Raw genomic sequence first — 18,397 nt, forward strand, 5'->3', positions numbered from 1 at the left:
AGCCACCCCAGGCTCCTGAGAAAGTAATTTTTGACAGTGGCCAGGGCAGCCCTGAGTAGGTGACATTTGAATAAAGGCAAGGGACTAGTCATGTGTCTATCAAGGAGACAGCATTCCAGGCAGAAGGAACAGCACAGTGGCTCTGAAGCAGGAATGCTCTTGGTATGTTTAAGGATAGCAAGGAGCCACTATCCCTACACGGAGCTTACACGGAGAAGAGGACAGGGTACATCCTTATTGGCCTTTGCCTATGTCCAAACTCATGTCCATTACACACACACACAAACACACACACACGCATTCTGTATATACACTATATATACAAATATACATTGCCCAAGTATAAGACAACTAGAATGAAAGTCAATACCCAGGGTCTGCAGGAGAATATCCAAAATTATGTGGATATGGCCATTTTTGTTATACAGATGATGACAAGACATAGCTGAAATATTCAAGTGACTTCATTTTACATAATTTCTTAATTTAGTTATGCAAATATATATATATATTTTTTTAATTTTTTTAACATTTATTTTTGAGAGAGAAAGCGACAGGTACAGACCGTGAGTGAGGGAGGAACCGAGAGAGAGGGAGACACAGAATTAGAAGCAGGCTCCAGGCTCTGAGCTGTCAGCAGAGAGACAGACGTTGGGCTCGAACCCACAAACCGTGAGATCATGACCAGAGCTGAAGTTGGACATTTAGCCAACTGAGCCACCCAGGCACCCCTAGTTACACAAATATATTTTAAATAGCACTATCTCATTAGTCCATCTAGAAATACTGCTTTTTCCACTCAAATTTCATGGAATAATTTTATTCTACTTTCTCAGCTGCATCTTTGAGATCGGAGTCTTTATCATCAACAGTCACTTTTAAGTCATCTAACAGTTTTCAAGAGCACATCAACTTCCCTTCCGCGTTCCTTGAGATCTAGCACTTTTTGAGTTCACAAATGATGATGTCACTGGAAACTTTATACCAACCTCAAATACCCATTAACTACTTGTGATCTCCACAAAGTAACCCCCTACCATATTACTCTGAAAAGTAATTTCCAGGTTTGTTTCCGATGATATCTAATCCATGTAACTGCAAGGTCATACTCCTACAAATTACTTCTAAATCTTTTAATTCATCGGTATGATTTTTCATCAATTCCATCAAGTGACTTCAATAAGCACCCAACAATGGTATGACATTTTTTCAGGCTAATGTAACTTATCTAAGCAACATTTTATTACTTTGCTCTTCAAAATACAGTAATTGGGGAATATGAAGATCCTTCATGAAAACTAAGATATAAGGCCATATTCTCTTTTCAAAGCCTAACATTTTGGGGAAAAATGAATATACTGTATCGAAGAATTTATGACAAATATGTCTATAAAGGCATATGTATACAGGTTTGAGTTTTGTTTTTTGGTTTGGTTTTAAATAATAGAATCACAAGCCCTTTGTTTTTTATAATCACAGGAGAAATGCAAAAGATAATCTCTTCAAAGAAGCAGAACTCTGGATTTTATGTTTCCCTTGGCAAATATAAAAATGCTAACCCATAAGACAGTCTAGTAAAATGATAGATTCACATATTTTCCCCCAAGCCATGGTTACCAACATTCTGACATTTCAAATTTAATAGCAAGGGACAGACAAATGGTCAGGATTAAGTCAAATCAACAGACTGCCATTAAGTTTAAATATTCAAAGACCATAATTTAAACAACTGACTCAGCAACAATAACCACAAGAGTCAATTGAAGCCACAAGAATAAAACGCTTCTGAAGAAGCAGAGAAACTCTGCTACTTTATTCGCATTTAAATGTCAGGGTTTTCAGGAAAAATGTAAGCAAGGCGAAACTACTTACTTAGTATGTCTAATTGGATCTATGAGAGTTCAAAGTCTAACTAGATTGTATTAACTAGAAGTCCTTCATATTCTGGGTTCTTCCTGGACCAAAATTCTCCTATAATTAAGGAACATGCCAAAGCCTATGAAGGTCATGTACATGCTAAAAGGCTCAGGCACTTGTTTCTTAAATTAAGTCTCACTCACTAAGGGATTATTAAATTCACTATTTTGTTTGAACAAAAACTTACTAATGGATGCTGAAGAACTATGACCAACTTTCTGATGGAGTTGTTTTACTTCAGTCCAAGGTTTTTTGCTCAGTTTGTGGCAATTTAAAATCCCAGAATGAAAAGAATTCATGGATAACAGTAAAAGCAACTATTCGTTCACATAAAATAATGGTATTTATAGTATTTTTTTTTTTTTAGTCTCAACTATATTCTACCTACCCTGCAAAAATGAGATACAAATCTTTTGCTTTTAGGCAGGGTGAGAGCCAACTGGCACTATTTCTGAAAAGCACTTTTTGGGGGATATTACTGGATGGTCTTCCATGGGCAAAGCAAAAGGCCAAAAGAAATCCTAAAAAGGCTCTCAACACCAACAAATACCAAATTCTACATGCAACCTTAATCTCCCTGTTCTATGATAATAATCCTTCTGTAATTACTTACAGATTTGCTGTCATGTATCAACCTCTTCTATTCAATCTTCCATACAAAGAGGTAATGTTGCTTGACATGAATAAAAGGATAAAAAAAAAAACACTTGAACTTCATTATTTTCACCATAACTCACTTTAACATATGATTAAAATTCTACAGTGAGTTAAAACCAAACACTTGTTCCCAATACACTTGACTCTTTGGAGAAAATTTCACATTTTATCATGTAGTACAAAAAAAAATTATCTATTAAAATGTCACATATAGTCATGAAAACCCTTCAGGATTCTACTTATTTGTCCACAGTCCAACACATACACACACACACACACACACACACACACACACACACACACACAAGCACATACTGGTTTATCTCCTACATAATTCCTATTAACATCCTTCAAAATACTATCCATGGACCACACTTTGAGAAATGCTGACTTAGCTCATTCCCGCAAAGAAAAATGACCTTTGTGACTCAGACTTAATACCTAAATTTAAACTTATCACAGTACAATATCTACTTCAACCTATGCATATTTCATAGCAAACATGACCCTACTACATTTATTCACTTATTCATTCAACAAATAGGTATAAGCAATGTTCCAGACAAAGGCTATCTTATTATAAAATTTACATCCTTGTGAGGTGGGGGAAGACAAATCATAAACAAATAAGTATATAATATGTCTAACAATGAAAGTACTATGGGGGCAGGGGAAAAAAAAACAAAACAGAGTAAGCCAGATAGTATAGAAGGGATTGGTTCTATTTTTATATAGGTTGGTTAGAGAATGTTTCAACAGCAAAAACCTGACGGAGATGAAGGAGCAGGAAAATAGATATCTTGAACTTTCTAGAACACAGATGGGAGCATGCTTGTTTTGTAAGGGGAACAGCAAGGAGACCTGTATTATGGACTGAATATTTGTGCCCCTCTTCAAATTCTTATGTTGCAAGTCTATCTCCCAATGTGCTGGTATTACGGGATGGCGCCCCTGGGAAGTAATTAGAATCAGATGAAGTCATGAAGATGGGGCCCTCAAGAATAGGATAAGAACCCTTGTAACAGTCATGAGAGAGCTTACCTCCTCCCTCTGCTCTCAGCCATGTGAAGATACAAGGTAAAGTCGGCACTCTGAAACCTGGACAGGGCTCTCACCAGAATTCAACCACACTGCCACCCCGATCTTGAACTTCCCAGCCTCCAGAACTGTGGGAAATAAATTCTACTGTTTAGAAGCCACCCAGTCTGTGGTACTCCTTTACAGTGGCACAAACTTACTAAGACAGCCAGCAAGTCGGGAATGAAGAAAGCAAGGGGGTAGCACAAGAAATGTGCTCAGAGACGGAAAGGGGCTGGCTCTAGACCAAGGAGGATTGAAGCTCTCATTGAGTGATAGGAGAAACCTCTCAAAGGTTTTAATCAGAGGAATGACTTGTCTAATGCATTTCTAAAGGATCACACTGACAGGGTGTTGAAAAAGAACTGGAGGAGACAGAGCAGAATCAAGGACAGCAGTAAAAAGGCTGTTGCAATAACCTTTTGTCCAGGTTTCCTAAAAAAGGACCCAAGGCGAAGCTTCGCAGCAGATGCTCTTTCTGGGAGGGAAAACCCCAAAGTAGCAAGAGTACAGGACAGTGAGGCAGGGAAGGGGGAAAAGGAAACAGAAGGCAGTGCATCACTACACCGGCCACAGCTTCACAGGAAAACCCAGCCAGCTGCTCTCTCGTGAAGGACTGGTAGGGCAGGCTGTGTGGACCACCACTCCCCACAGCTGCAGGGGGAAGGATGTATTGAAGGTGACAGGAGCCCTGCAGTAACGACACTATTTGGTTTAAAGCAACACTTCCACATCCCCACATGTATCTGAGCAGGGAACACTGGTGGGGAGACAAAGACAGAGGATGTACCTGCTGACTCCTTCACCATGTCTCTTCCTGATGAGAAGTCATCTCATGAGGCACGTATAGGGAAACACTCCTGTGGTTCTCCTTTACTCACACACTACTACTATAGTCACAACACTTCTGACACTAGGTGGATATCCACAATTCACTTTGACACTAACCAGAGTTAGCCAAGGCCCCTTAAGAGCCCAGACCCACAAGACTTCCCCAACGTCAGACACCAAGGGCAAGGAGTAGGTCTCTAGGTTACCGATGACTCCGTCTTACTTGGCTACAAATCAAAGGTTCCCACAACCCCTTCCTTGGATTCCATCATTTGCTAGAACAGCTCAGAGAACTCACAGCGACACTTATGTCTGACAGTTGATTACATAATAAAGGATATGATAAAGGATACAGATGAACAGCCCACTGAAGAGATACATAGGGCAATGTATGGAAGAGCCCGGAGCACAGGAGTCTCTGTCTCCATGGAGTTGGGGTGCACCGCCATTATGGCACGTGGATGTGTTCACCAAGCCAGAAGCTCTTTGAACCTATACTAGTAGGATTTTTATGAAGGCTTCATCACATATGCACGATCAACCATCAACTTCCTCTCTAGTCCCTCTCCTTCCCAGAGAATGGGAGTGAAGCTGAAAGTTCCATGCTAATTACCCTTAGTCTTCCCAGTGACCACCCCCCATCCTGACGCTATCCAGGAGCAGATCAAGAGCCGCCTCGTTAGAACAAAAGACATTCTTACCACCTAGAAAATTCCAAGGGATTTAGGAGCTCTGTGTCAGGAACCAGGGTCAAAGACCACATATGAGAACAAAACATGCTCCTAGTGCTCTTATCACTCAGGAAATTATAAGGGTTTTAGGAGCTCTGTGCCAGGAACTGGGGGCAGAGACCAATATATAAGTATTTTCTATTGTTGCAGAGGCATGACTCTTCCTCTCCTCTCCACTTCAAGCTGTGTTATCCGACCCCTCCAGGCAGCTTCTGGAGCAACATTTCAGTCTGGATACTGGGGGTGGAATGAGCATTCTGGAAGTGTTAGGGAACGAGGCAACAGCGGAAGAGTTGGGGAACAACACTGAATAAGCAGCTCAGGGGCCAGGGGGCAGGTGGGGCCAAGTGAATCTGGGGTGGCACGCAAATTAAGGTTGATAAAACTTAAAAATGAATCCAGAGATTATGGATGAGGTGGTAAAGGTGAGGCTAGAGAGGAAGGATGGAAGTATAAATAGAGTTTGAAGGGAGATCCTGTGGCATTTGCAGAGATGAGTAAAAGAGAACAAACAAAGATGGCCCCAAGACACGGGTGTGGGCACGAGAGAAAAGGAGACACCTGATATGAGGATGAGGAAGGCTGAAGAGGGAAGGAGAAGCAGGAGTTCAGTTTTGTACACCTTTAGAAACAACAGAGATAATGGGAACATTACAAAGTCTGGCCTTACAGAAAAATTGCAGAGAAGCTCACTTTAGAGCCAGTCAGTGTTGTCAGCATCATCAAAGGTAATGCACATTAGTCCCTGCGCATCACCCTGGCACTTCTCAACTCACCAACCCACTGGACCTGGCACCTTCTCCCATGGCACCATCAGGGCCCTCCTGTTGCCCAGAAGGCATTTCCCAAGACGCGCTCTAAGGAACGTTATCTTACAGGATGCTAATAAGTGTGACCCCCTTCCACACTTAGAAAACAAAAAAAAAAAAAATGTTCCTTACTCAAATACATATGGGAAGTGTGGATTTAAACCACACAGCACCCTTTTTGCAGGGCTTCTCAACACTTTTGGTCTATTAACGTGTCCTGAGACTTTCATGGGACAATATCGTATGAAGAGCTTCCTAAACTTATTTGACCATCAAAGCAAACTGATTAATACCTCTCAGAAGGCTACGACGTAGGATACCAGCCAGGAAATGGCAACTAACCCAAGAATACATTTTAGTCTTTATTTTACTTGGCTTTTAATATCAAATCACTCCTTAAAATCCTCTCCTCCGTTTATTTTCATGGCACAGTGTTCTTTCAGTCCTCCTTCTCGCTCTCTAATTCTTTCTGCTCAGTTTCGCTCTGTGAATACATCTTCTCTACCTGGCCACACGAAGTCGCTGCCCCCCAGCATTCCATCTTGTTGGTCCTCTTCCCTACACTCAACACATACACAGAAACAAATCTTTATTTCTGGTCTCATCGACCCCTCGGGCCAAAATTGACAAGCAGCTGCCCATGTGGCATCTCCATGGGTGGTACAGACAACTCAAAACTCTGCAAGTCTAAATTGGAACCTATTATTGCTCTCCCACCTTGACAATCCCATCTGATAAACTACCCACGTCATAAACCTAGGAAACTGACACTCAAATAACTACCAGGTTTTGTTGATATTTAGATCCTGTATATAATCTAAGTCATCGTCTCCATTTATTGGCTCTGCCTAAATTCGTGATCTCTGGACAATAATCTCCTCACTGGCCACCATGCCTCTCTGCTCCACTTGCCACCACTACCACATCATGGTCACCCAAAACAATTTCTGGAACACAAATGACAGTTTCATTAACTTAACTTTCATTTGCTAACCAGACCTAGGAGATAAAAATCCAAGCATCTTATCAGGTTGTATGGCGTCGCATGATTTGGTACCTCATAAAAATCTATTTTCTAATAGCATTTATATTGCAATGATATTTTAATAATTGTATGTCTCCACACAGACCACGCTATCTCACGTCTGCGTGTCTGTACAGGATGTTCCTTCTGTCCAGTATAACTTTTCCTTTCTTGACTATCTGAAAAACTGTATCTTCCAAAATCCTGCCTGGAAAAAATATCATAACAAAATGGAATAGCAAATCACCAATTATAAAAAAAGAATAAACCAATGGCAACATGAACACATCACAAAACAAATACAAATAACAAGTATATGAAAATGTTCGACTTCCTAAGTAGCATCAGCAGCATTAGTTATGACATATTATATACTAGGAACTATACCACCTCTATGTATACAGTTCTATCAAGTCCTCCTACCAAGCCTGTTAGGTTAGTTATTATCCCGATTTTATCAATGAGGTCATCCAATGCAATTAAGTAGGGAAAGTCAGCTACAAAACACTGTGGGAAGAAGAAAAGGTGCTAAGATTTACTCGGTACCTACACTGTATTTCCTACATCCGCTGTTCCATTTAACATCATTCACAACACCCTGTGAGAAGGTATGACTGCATCCGTCTCACAGAGAGTTCAGGCTCAGAAAGTCACACAACTTTCCAGGACTTACACAGCTCATACTTGGCAGTTCGGTCTGACTCCTAAATAATGGCATTCATTTTGTCACTCAGAGAAATATATGGAGTAGTTCCAAAAACATTGAATAGGAGGCCAGGAAAATGCACAAAGTAGATCCAGTGAGGAAACCTATTCCCTAGTGAATAAGGAAGCTTTCTAGAGAATCAAGAGGGCGAAACAGAATTTTCTGCTCTCTTCATTGCCCTTCTCTTTTACCTCTTCCTACATATTCATTCCATATCATCTTCTATAGCTATAAATAATTTCTTTTGCTGATCTAGTCCTGCAGAATTCAAATCTAGTCTGAAAGCTCTTTGACAACTTCAAATACTTAATAACCAGCTTTTTCTAAAGGCCATTTTTAACAACATGTAATAACTTTCTATAACTTTAGTATTTTTGGTAATAGCTGCCCGTATTTACTGAGCACTTACCACATTCCGAGCACTAGTGACGCGCTTTGTGTTTATTAATGTATAATTTTCATACCTCCGCTTTGAGGTAAGTACTATAATTGTCCCCATTTGATAGAAAAGGAAACAGGCACGGAAAGTTTAGTTTTTGTCCAAGGTCACAAAGCTAGGAAGTACCAAGGCCTTCTGACAACAGAACCGTGTCCTGTCGACGAGGAGATGAAATGGTCTCTCCCTGAAACTGTCCCACACAAACACCGTCTGATGCTACTATCTCCCAGTGCCAAACACAGGAGGATTTAAGACCAAGCTGCTACAAAAACAAACCACCGTATTTCAAATTATGCGACGCTACCAAATAACTGTCGGGGACGGTTTAAGTATCAAATATTAAAAGGCTGAGAGAGCATTTGAAAAAGAGAAAAACCGTGACAGCTGAAGGATTCCTACAAGCATCTGGCATGTGAAGCGTACGTGTTCCTGCTCCTGATGTTTCTTCCACGTGAGCGCTTTCCGTTCATTTTAAACCCCTCCCCCATCCCAACCCTTCACCACTTCCATGGGAAGGAAGAGTGACGGCTGTAATCAATGGGCTAATTTGAGAAGAACCAACTGGGCCTGCTGGCTCGGCTCCACCCGTCTTCCTCTTGGGAATAAGCTACCCACAGGCAACACGTGTTCTGCCTGCTTCTCCAGCTGGGCCCAAAGGTGTGCTGCCTGATCGTCTGGCTGAATGTCAGCTGACCCATCTGGCCCTCTCACTAAGCTACATCCTCCGACGCAGACTTCATCAGCAATAAAAAGCATACAAATCCTTATTTCCTGTTTGCCTTCCTCCTGTTTTATTTCTCTCTTTGTTCAGAAGTACGAAGAGGGATACGGTTTATTGCGCCCCTAAAAGCCCCAGTAGGTAGGTCACAACACAAATTAAACCGGTCATCTACACGTTAGGACAGGGTACAAGATCTGATCTGTGCAAAACAGTAATACTCTGTGGTGAAGTAAACGTGCATTTTCAACACATAAACGATAGGTACGTCTATCATTCAATGGAAAGTTAGGGTTCTCCTCTGTTGAATATACAAAATCCATCCTACATATTTCATCTTTGTATTTCAAGTTTGGAAAAAACAATCTGATAACTTCTATAGATAATAGAGAACCAATGATAGATATTTTCAAACGGGACAAATTTTTACGTCACTTCACTTTAAATCTGGTAAAAAGTCATAAGAGTAAATGGGGAAATAGGCAAAAAAAGAGGACATTTTTACAATCCCAAAGACAATAAAAGAGAAAAAAAAATTAAGCGGCTCAAATTCTAGCCCCTTACAGCTACTGCTCCAGAAACATCCCCAGGTGACATTCAGACCTACATTTAATAATAATAAACTTGCCAGATTCAGTTTTAAGCACACCTAATTCTAAAGTGGTTTGGGAGAGTCCCAGGTTGGCATATAAGTCATTGAGAAATGAAGATAAAGAAATTCAGAAAATAACTAAAGACTGACAAATGGCTTAACATTTTAACAGAAAATATTAAGGCTGAGTAACTGCTACTAAATATGATTAAGTGTTATGTAACTAAAACTCAAAATCAACACCTTTAGAAATTATTTGGTAGAGCAGGCCTTTTTACTTTTAAGGATGTCTCAGTGGCTGACTCTCTCTCTCTCTCTCTCTCTCTCTCTCTCTCTCTCTCTCTCTCTCTCTATGTAAGCTAAGTGTCCATGTGTTTATTGGTCATCTGTGTATTTTCTGTGGAGAAATGTCTATTTATGGCTTTTGCCCATTTTGGAATTGGATTGTTTTTTATTCTGTTGTAGGGGTTCTTTATATATTCTGGATATTAATCCCTTATGACATATATCCCTTAATCCTTAATGATATATATATATATACATATATATATATGTATATATATAGCAGCTAGAGCTTTCCTTTATTCAACACTTTAAACCACATTTTACTTTTTTCCTGATACCACATTTTATGAGAGAAACAAAATCTTATTAACAAATAAGATTTACATCTGCAGGTAAATCTTATTTACATCTGCAGCTTGCCTTGCAGGCCCCACCAACATATAACTCGCAAAACAACCTCTCCCACTACTTTCTGAATGGAGGTATTTTCATTTCATTAGCCAAGACTTTATAGACTGTGTAGGCATAAATAATGTCAAAGCAGTAATAAGTGGACCCTATACAGTGCAACATATTTTAAATAATGTGAAAGATATTTGTTATACTTGTGGCCATCTAGAATCTCTGCCTGTGTCTTTTATGTTTGAAAATTTTACCATATTTTGAGTCCCTTCTTTCCAAAACAGAACCCAGAACTCACTCTCCCAGCTTTCTTTGCTGGCAATGGGATGTAATGTGCACCAATCAACTGCATCCATATACAGCTTTAAATCAGAAGTAGCAATGTGAGGAAGCAAATGAAAAAAATCCATCATTTTGGTGACAGAGATGGTAGAAGCATCCACCCTTCAGGGGAAAACAGTGATGACACTTCTCACAAGTGGCCCCCAGCAGTATTGGGGAAAGCGGTGATGTCGGTATGAAGCTGTGTAGGAGCAAAGCCCAGAATGTTGTTTGAGAAGTGCTCCTATTCACCTAACCTCTTTGCTGGGTGTTGTGTAGATTCTGTGAGCTTCCAAATGTGTGTGTGCGTGTGTGTGTGTGTGTGTGTGTGTGTGTGTGTGTGTGTGTATTTTTTTTTTTTTTTTGCTTATGTTAGCTAGAGAATAGATTATGTGGTTTGTAATGAAGAGTTCTGTATTATATAAAAATTTGGGCTAAAAAAACCATGCTTTTATCAACATAATGGTAGAATGATTACCAACTCAATAATGAACTCAACAGCCAACCACACACAACCTGTCACAAGTGTAGGACTGTGCTAGAAGCTATACAGGAACACAAAGAAATACCAGAAGATATGGAGTAGGTAAACACATGGACATGCAGATAAAAAATAAAGTTAAATGAAACTCAGAAGATAAAGAAGTATCTACATAGTGACTGCAACAATATAAGAGCACACTGCATTTCCTTCGTAAGATGAAAATTTCAACTGAGGTATTAAAATGTGCATTGGTTTTCACACAAAACTTTCATGCTGCCCAAGCAATTAAATTTATCTTTTAAAATTCAGTTATGTGGAAGCAAGTATCTGCAAATCATATATGTCATAAGGGATTAATATCCAGAATATATAAAGAACCCCTACAACAGAATAAAAAACAATCCAATTCCAAAATGGGCAAAAACCATAAATAGATATTTCTCCAAAGAAAATACACAGATGACCAATAAACACATGGACACTTAACTTTAGTTGTTAGAACAATCAAAATCAAAACCAGACTAGAATATCACTTCACACCCTTTAGGATAACTATTACCAAAAAAAAAAAAATAAATTAATTAAAAAAAAAATATATATATATATACACACACACATACCCATACACATACACACACAAATATATTGGAATAAGGAATCATTTTGATAGATGGAGAAATTGGAACCCCCCCCACATTGCTAGTACAAATATAAAATTGTGCAGCCACTGTGGAACAGTTTGGCAATTATTCAAAAAGTTAAACATAGAATTATCATATGCTCCAGCAATTCCACTCCTGGGTATATATTCAAAAGAACTGAAAGCAGGGAATCAGATACGTTGAAACCAATACCCACAGCAGTATTATACACAAGAGCCAACAGGCGGAAACAAACAAGACCATCAACAGAGAAATGGATAAACAAAATGTGGTATATGTATATAATGGAAAACTATTCGGCCATAAAAAGGAATTGAAGCACTTCTATGTTACAAGATGGATGAACCTTGAAAACATACTAAGTGAATCAGATACAAAAGGGAAGAGATGATGGGGAGTCCTTGTTTAGAGGGTACAGAGTTTCTGTTTGGGATGATGAAAAAGTTCTGGAAAGGATGGTGTTGATGTTTGCACAACACTGTGAATTTAGTTAACGCCACTGAAGTGTACACTTAAAAATGGTTAAAATGGTACCTTTTATGTTATGTGTATTTTACCACAATAAAAAAATGTTTCGATCATAAACCTTATCTAGAAATCTGAAGTTATTATTCCTCTTGTGCTTATTATTATATAAACTGTAGATTCAAGTAGTGGATTTAAACATAAAAATGGCAGCACAGCATGGTTAAGAGGTCAGGTGCAGAAACCTGGGTTACAATACTGGCTTTACCACTAACTAGTTTATTAAATCATTAACATAGAGCCTGACATGTAAAAGGTCCTTAATAAATACTGCAGTTAGCGCTCTTACCTTTGGTCTTTCTTACTGTATAAAAACCACATGGGAAACAGCAATTCATTTTATTACAAAAAAATTTTAAACTTTGGTGCATCAAACAAATGAACACCAGAATACAAACATGTGGGGCAAATATTTGCATCAGATATGATTAAGAGTCAATACTCCTTATAGGTAGACCTGAAACCAAAAGGTGAGAGTCCATCAAGGTGGAGACACAGCAGGAAGGCTACTTTAAATCACAGGGTCAGCCACGGAAGGCTACTCTGAAGGGGCCACATGTGAACTAAGACATGAGACATGAAACGCAGCTGCAGCGGAAGAGTCTGGGATTAGAGCACTCTGGATAGAGACGACAGCAAAAACAAAGGCCAGAACATAACAGGAACCTGGAGGGTTTGAGGAGCCCAGAGAAGGACCAGTGAGTCTGGATATGAGAAGGAGGAGGACAGTGGCACATAAGGTTGAAGACGCAGACAGAAGCCAGATCTCCAAAGCAGAGAAGACAGGGCTGTGATTCTAACCTCAAAGGGAAGCCACTTAAGCAGGGAAGTGACATGATCTGATTTACTGTGCAAAAGATCATTCTCTTTTGTGGAGAAAGGGTAGAGCAGGGAAGAAAAGTAGAAGCAGGGGAGCAATTGGGAAACTATTTTAATAAAGCTTACATTCAGGATGGTAGCAGTGGTAACAGATATATGTGTACAAATTCAGGTTGCAGTGGTTAATAGGAGAAAATATACTTATATTTCATTGAACAAAAAAAACCGCAAGTTAAAATTATACAATTTCTCCTATCAAATTAGCAAAGGTTAAAAAATGGATATTACAATTCCTAATGAATATGTAGTTCAGGGAGGCACTTAATTTGCTATATTATCTATCAAAAAACCTTAAAAAAGATTCTCATAATTTTACTTTGTTAAGTGGCACACAGTCTCTTATTGTTAAACAAATTAATTTCACTTTTAGAAAAAACGGTTAAAGAGAAAATTAGAATTTATGCGCAAGGATGTAATTGTAGCACATTTATACTTGCAAAAAATTAGGGGATAATCTTATGTTCAACCCTTGAAGAGTAGTTGAGTTACAGTTTATGATAAAGTACAAAACAAGCTTTAAAATTATGTTCATTAAGGGTTTTCAAAACAAGGGGGAAAATGCTGACATTATAAAATCTTACAAAATTAACTAAGAGAATAGATAGTTCTAGAATTTTCTCTTTTTTGAAACTTTATTCATTCATTCGTGTTAAGTGATCTCTACACCCAACATGAGGCTGGAACCCACAACCCCGAGATCAAAAGCCCTGTGCTCCTCTCTGACTGAGCTAGCCAAGCACCCCTAGAATTTTCTTTTGTTTTCAAGCTAGTAAATTTTGATAAGAGAAGTGAACATTGAGAGCCAGAAAATAATTGTAAGTAATAAAAATTTAATAATCACTGACCTCATCTACAACCAAATATATATGCTCAGAAAACTGATCATGCTCAACTCATTATATATTCTCTGTATCTTACAGTAGTCTTTTCTTACCCTCGAAACTAAAAAAAGGAAGCAGGCAAGTTTCAGTTTTGTGGTTGTCTTAGTAATTTAAGAATAAACACGCATGCTCCAAGTCTATTTGTCACGCTGTTTCTCCAGTGCCTCGACAGTACCTGGCACAGTACAGGAGCTCAAGAATTATTTTTGAGCAAACGTCACCAAAAACGAAACCTTTCAGCTCCAACTTATCACTAAAGAAATTTAAAATCTCAAAATCGAAGACGTACATAAAAGAGAGGTACTAATAATTTATAATGCTTTGAGTGGCTACAATGTACCACGCACTATTATTAAACATTGCACTCGCCTCATCTCTAATCCTCACAAGCCTTCTCTGAAAACAGATTATTTTTCACATCTTAAAACCAGGAAACATGTTCAAAAATGTGAAGGACCTAGCCCAAGGTCACAACGAAGTTTCAACTCCGCTCTCCTGGCGCCAAAGTATCTAGACAAGACCAGCTGTTTCTTTTCAAAGGCCAGAAAGGAGCAGGTTTTGACTCAATGCCTTCTCTCCACAGTGTATTTAGGCTTCCCTAACTTCGACCTTGAACTGCAGCTATCCCTTCGAAAGTCCATCCCCTCACCGGCCAAGACCCCCAGCGACCTCCCCTCCCTCGTCTCCACTTCGTCCAGGGCAAAAGCAGCAGGTGTCCACGCCTCTAGGTGGCAGCCACACTTAGAACTGGGGACCCGCACCAGGCAGGGGCTCGCCTCTCCCCCCTTCGCGGGTACCATTTTAGTTTGAGTTTCTAGCCTGGCCTCGCGGATGAGCACTCACAAACGGAGTCCTCTGAGACGTGGGGCCCGCCCTTCAGGCATCGCTCGGGGCGGGAGGAAAGGAGTCTCCGCCCGCAGCGCCGGGCGGGGACGGCGCGCTGGGGCGGTTTCCAAGACAACCGAGCGCCCCCTCCCCCTCCATTCTCCGCCCCCAGCGTCTCGCCGCTTCGCCCCTCCCCCGCACCTAGGCTGTGAGCAGCGCGGAGGGGTGAACGGAGGGAGAGGCGGGGCGTGCTCCTCACCTCTCAGCGCCTGGTGCATGCCCCCAATGCCGCTGTACAGCTCGAGGACCCGCAGGGGCTCCATCTCCACGCCGCTGCCGCCGCCGCCGCCTCGCAGCTAGGCCTGCCGGTTCCCCCCCCCATCTCGTCCTTCCTCCGCCCGCGCTGCTCCCTCGCCTCTGGTTCCGCGGCTTTTCAGTTCCCCCTCTCCCGCAGCTCCCGCGCTCCGAGAGCTTCAAGCAGCTTGGGAGCCCCGGGGGTGACAGGGGTCAGCGGGGGGACAACGGACACAAAACAGTACGGCCTCCCAAGTGAATAGCAGCCTGATTTACGCTCCATCTTCCTGTCAGAGTGCATTCAGGGACTTTGGAAGAAAACACTAAGCCGGAGCTCAGTAGACGGGCGAAATCTACCTTTGCCTCAAAGTGAATGAACACAGACAGGTTAGAACCCAGAAAAACCCATTTTCCAGGCTCGATGCTTCACTGTCACTTGGAAGCCTTAAGTGTCCAGACCTCACTAACGTTGGTTTTGTGCACGTACCACGTGCCAGGTTTTGTGGCTGTGCTGGGGTGACAGAGATAAACCATCCTCCTCCCGCGAGCGGGTCCCAGAGTTAGTTACAAGTTCAGAATTCAGCGGCCATGCAGCAGAGAGCCCCTGTGCACGCCAGGACAGAGGACGCTTGCTGTAATTGTTAGTGGGGTTCGTTGTACTTTAACGTGGAAAGTATCCTGAACAGAGGATCTGCTGTTAATATAACGCGGAAGTATTTATGTCCCTCCAAGTGCCGGGGCCTTGCTTCGCCAAGATGCTCCAGTGACCACGTCGTCAGAAGCCGGATCACAAAGTAAAACATGGCCATGTGCAAGGGAGGAAATGATCTCATGGTGTGGTGTCATATTGTTCCCATTACCACCACACGTTAACTTTTGTTAGGAAAAACTGGGGAGTGCCACTTGTAATAAGTTAAGAACTGATTTGTTAGAAACTTTGCAAGTGCCCCAGTGTAATGTTATAAACAAAAGTATGACTACCCTATCTGAATTATGGAACTGCTCCATTTTGATGTTTCCTATGAAACTTTTTCATTGTAAATGTGTATTGGCCTTTAAATGTTTTTGTTGGTCACTTATTTCAGATACGAAGGGTGGCAGAAAGACAGCAGAGAACAGAATCTTAGCCCTGGCATTGGCAATAACTGATTATGTGACTTTGCATTGAGCCTGGTTTCCCCATCTGCAAAATAAAAGGGAAGGAAGCAGGAGAAATGGGTGCTGAGGGCCCTGCAGCTCTAAGATTCTAAGCCTGAATTAGTTTTTGAGAAAGCGAGTCCCCTTTTGGCCACATGTTTTTTTTTTTTTTTTTTTTAATTTTTTTTTTCAACGTTTATTTATTTTTGGGACAGAGAGAGACAGAGCATGAATGGGGAAGGGGCAGAGAGAGAGGGAGACACAGAATCGGAAACAGGCTCCAGGCTCTGAGCCATCAGCCCAGAGCCCGACGCGGGGCTCGAACTCACGGACCGCGAGATCGTGACCTGGCTGAAGTCGGACGCTTAACCGACTGCGCCACCCAGGCACCCCAGGCCACATGTTAATTATCTGCTCAAATTGAAATTATCCAAGACATTTTTTAAATCTGGTGTAAACAAATGTACTCTTTTTTTTTAATTTTTAAAAAATATTTATTTTTCAGAAAGAGAGAGTATGTGAGTGGGGAAGGGGCAGAGTGAGGGGAAGACAGAATCTGAAGCAGGCACCAGGCTCTGAGCTCTCAGCACAGAGCCCAACGCAGAGCTGGAACTTGTGAACGGCCAGATCATGACCTCACCCGAAGTCAGATGCTCAACCGACTGAGCCCTGTGTTCAGGCACCCCTGAACAAAGGTACTCTTAAGCCAACTTAATTTATGGAAATCATATATACACAGTAACATCACAAATATAATGCATGAAACAAACTTTTCTAGTATTTGTTACATAATATTAGTACAATAAACATATCAGCACCTATAAAGGGAGCTATGTAGTCACAATGATTTATATACGGTCAACAACCAAAATGTTACACAAACCTAGAATCTGTTTAGCATGGGTACTATAAATCACAATAAATATGACCAACGATCTTACCCTGTAGGAGAGAGACAGGCCAAAACTATGTGGACGAGTTCGTGGAAAATGCCAATCTCCTGAGAGGGAGGGAGGTAGACCCCCATTCCCACACAGGCTGATTACAAACTGTTCACGCTGATCCTTAAGGGTCTTCACAATATAGCCCCCGACTTATGTTTCTTTCTTAACTCTGTTTTCTCTCCTTCTTCAGCTCTGCTGCAAACTGGAACAGTGGGCATTCCCCAAACATCCTTCGTGTCTCAGTTTCCCCACTCGCGTTCCTTGCTCATGTTCTTTATGTTGCCCAGAAAGGCTAGCCTTCTTCTCTAAATTCTCTGTCAAACGGATTCTTCTTTCTAGAATCCTAGGCTAGAAACCCCGACGTGTTTGGTTCCCTGATCCATACCTTGCCAGCGTTCTGAAAGAGAGATCCTACCTGTTCCTAAAAGCAAACTACAAATGTTCTTAAAGGAGAAAAACAGCTTTCTAATCCTACAGTTTCCCAAAAAGTTATCCTCAGTGACATGTCCCACAGAGCTTATATTCTAGTTACAGAAGCTCAACACACTTTCTGACAATACAAATATCAAAAATCAAACTTGAGGACATTCAGTGTTGTTTTCCCTCAAAACACACAAAATACACTTGAAAAAAAAAAAAGCCAAAATGCTAGTTAACATCTGGCACAAAGGAAGCATATCAGAAATAATTAAGGAGCACAATATAACACTAAGACTATGTTAAAAAAAATAACAGCATATCTCAGTTATTTAAGAGCTCATCGTATAACTTGAAATCTATCATATTTTGTCCTTCCTCTCCTGCCTGCCATTCCCGTGAACATTAATATCCAACAGAACTAAGACAGTCCGCCAAATGTTTAAAATACTTTTGGCAATCATCTTTGAGTTTCATGATCCAGGCCATTCTTTATTCCCCAGTGAAACGTGATGTGGATTCTTACACAGCCTGGCCGAAGGGAGAGAATACCCTGTTTATGCAAATTTGAGTGATGAATACATTACATTCTGGTTTCACCCAGCAAAAAGAATGGTCTTTATGAATTGCATGGAAAATAAAAAAAAAAAAAAGTAGTCATGTGGGAGTAAATTGGCAATAAATGTCCTCAAGAGAGGAAATTGTATTCAGAAGGGATCTGAATCAGAAAGGCCCTGAGAATTCATCTTCCACTTGCAACCTCCTGCTTGTTCAAGAAGGCCTTTACATCACAGTACCGATGCGCCAGCATTAGGCCTCAGCTGTGAGCTGTTCCTGAGG

At 40.8% G+C, this 18,397-nt stretch overlaps 1 protein-coding gene across 10 annotated transcripts in view; it reads right to left on the minus strand.

The window, feature by feature from the left end:
* TRDMT1 (tRNA aspartic acid methyltransferase 1) overlaps positions 1 to 18,397 on the minus strand; it is an 80,674-nt gene that overhangs the window by 46,784 nt on the left and 15,493 nt on the right. Inside the window, exon 1 of one of the 10 annotated variants that reach the window (XM_047066663.1) lies at positions 15,025 to 16,405. The exons of 6 other annotated variants lie outside the window; for them this stretch is intronic. In XM_047066663.1, coding sequence (XP_046922619.1) covers positions 15,025 to 15,088 — 64 coding nt within the window. In that variant the 5' untranslated portion in view covers positions 15,089 to 16,405. Of the gene's footprint in view, positions 1 to 2,530; positions 2,556 to 15,024; positions 16,406 to 18,397 lie in introns of those variants that run through there. 3 more of the 10 variants (XM_047066652.1, XM_047066660.1, XM_047066659.1) reach the window with 3 other exon arrangements.

This window comes from Lynx rufus, unplaced genomic scaffold (genome assembly GCF_022079265.1).
Source record: "Lynx rufus isolate CCGP_SWC_20201006 ecotype Redwood Valley unplaced genomic scaffold, mLynRuf1.p SCAF_7, whole genome shotgun sequence".
NCBI classification, from domain to species: Eukaryota; Metazoa; Chordata; class Mammalia; order Carnivora; family Felidae; genus Lynx; species Lynx rufus.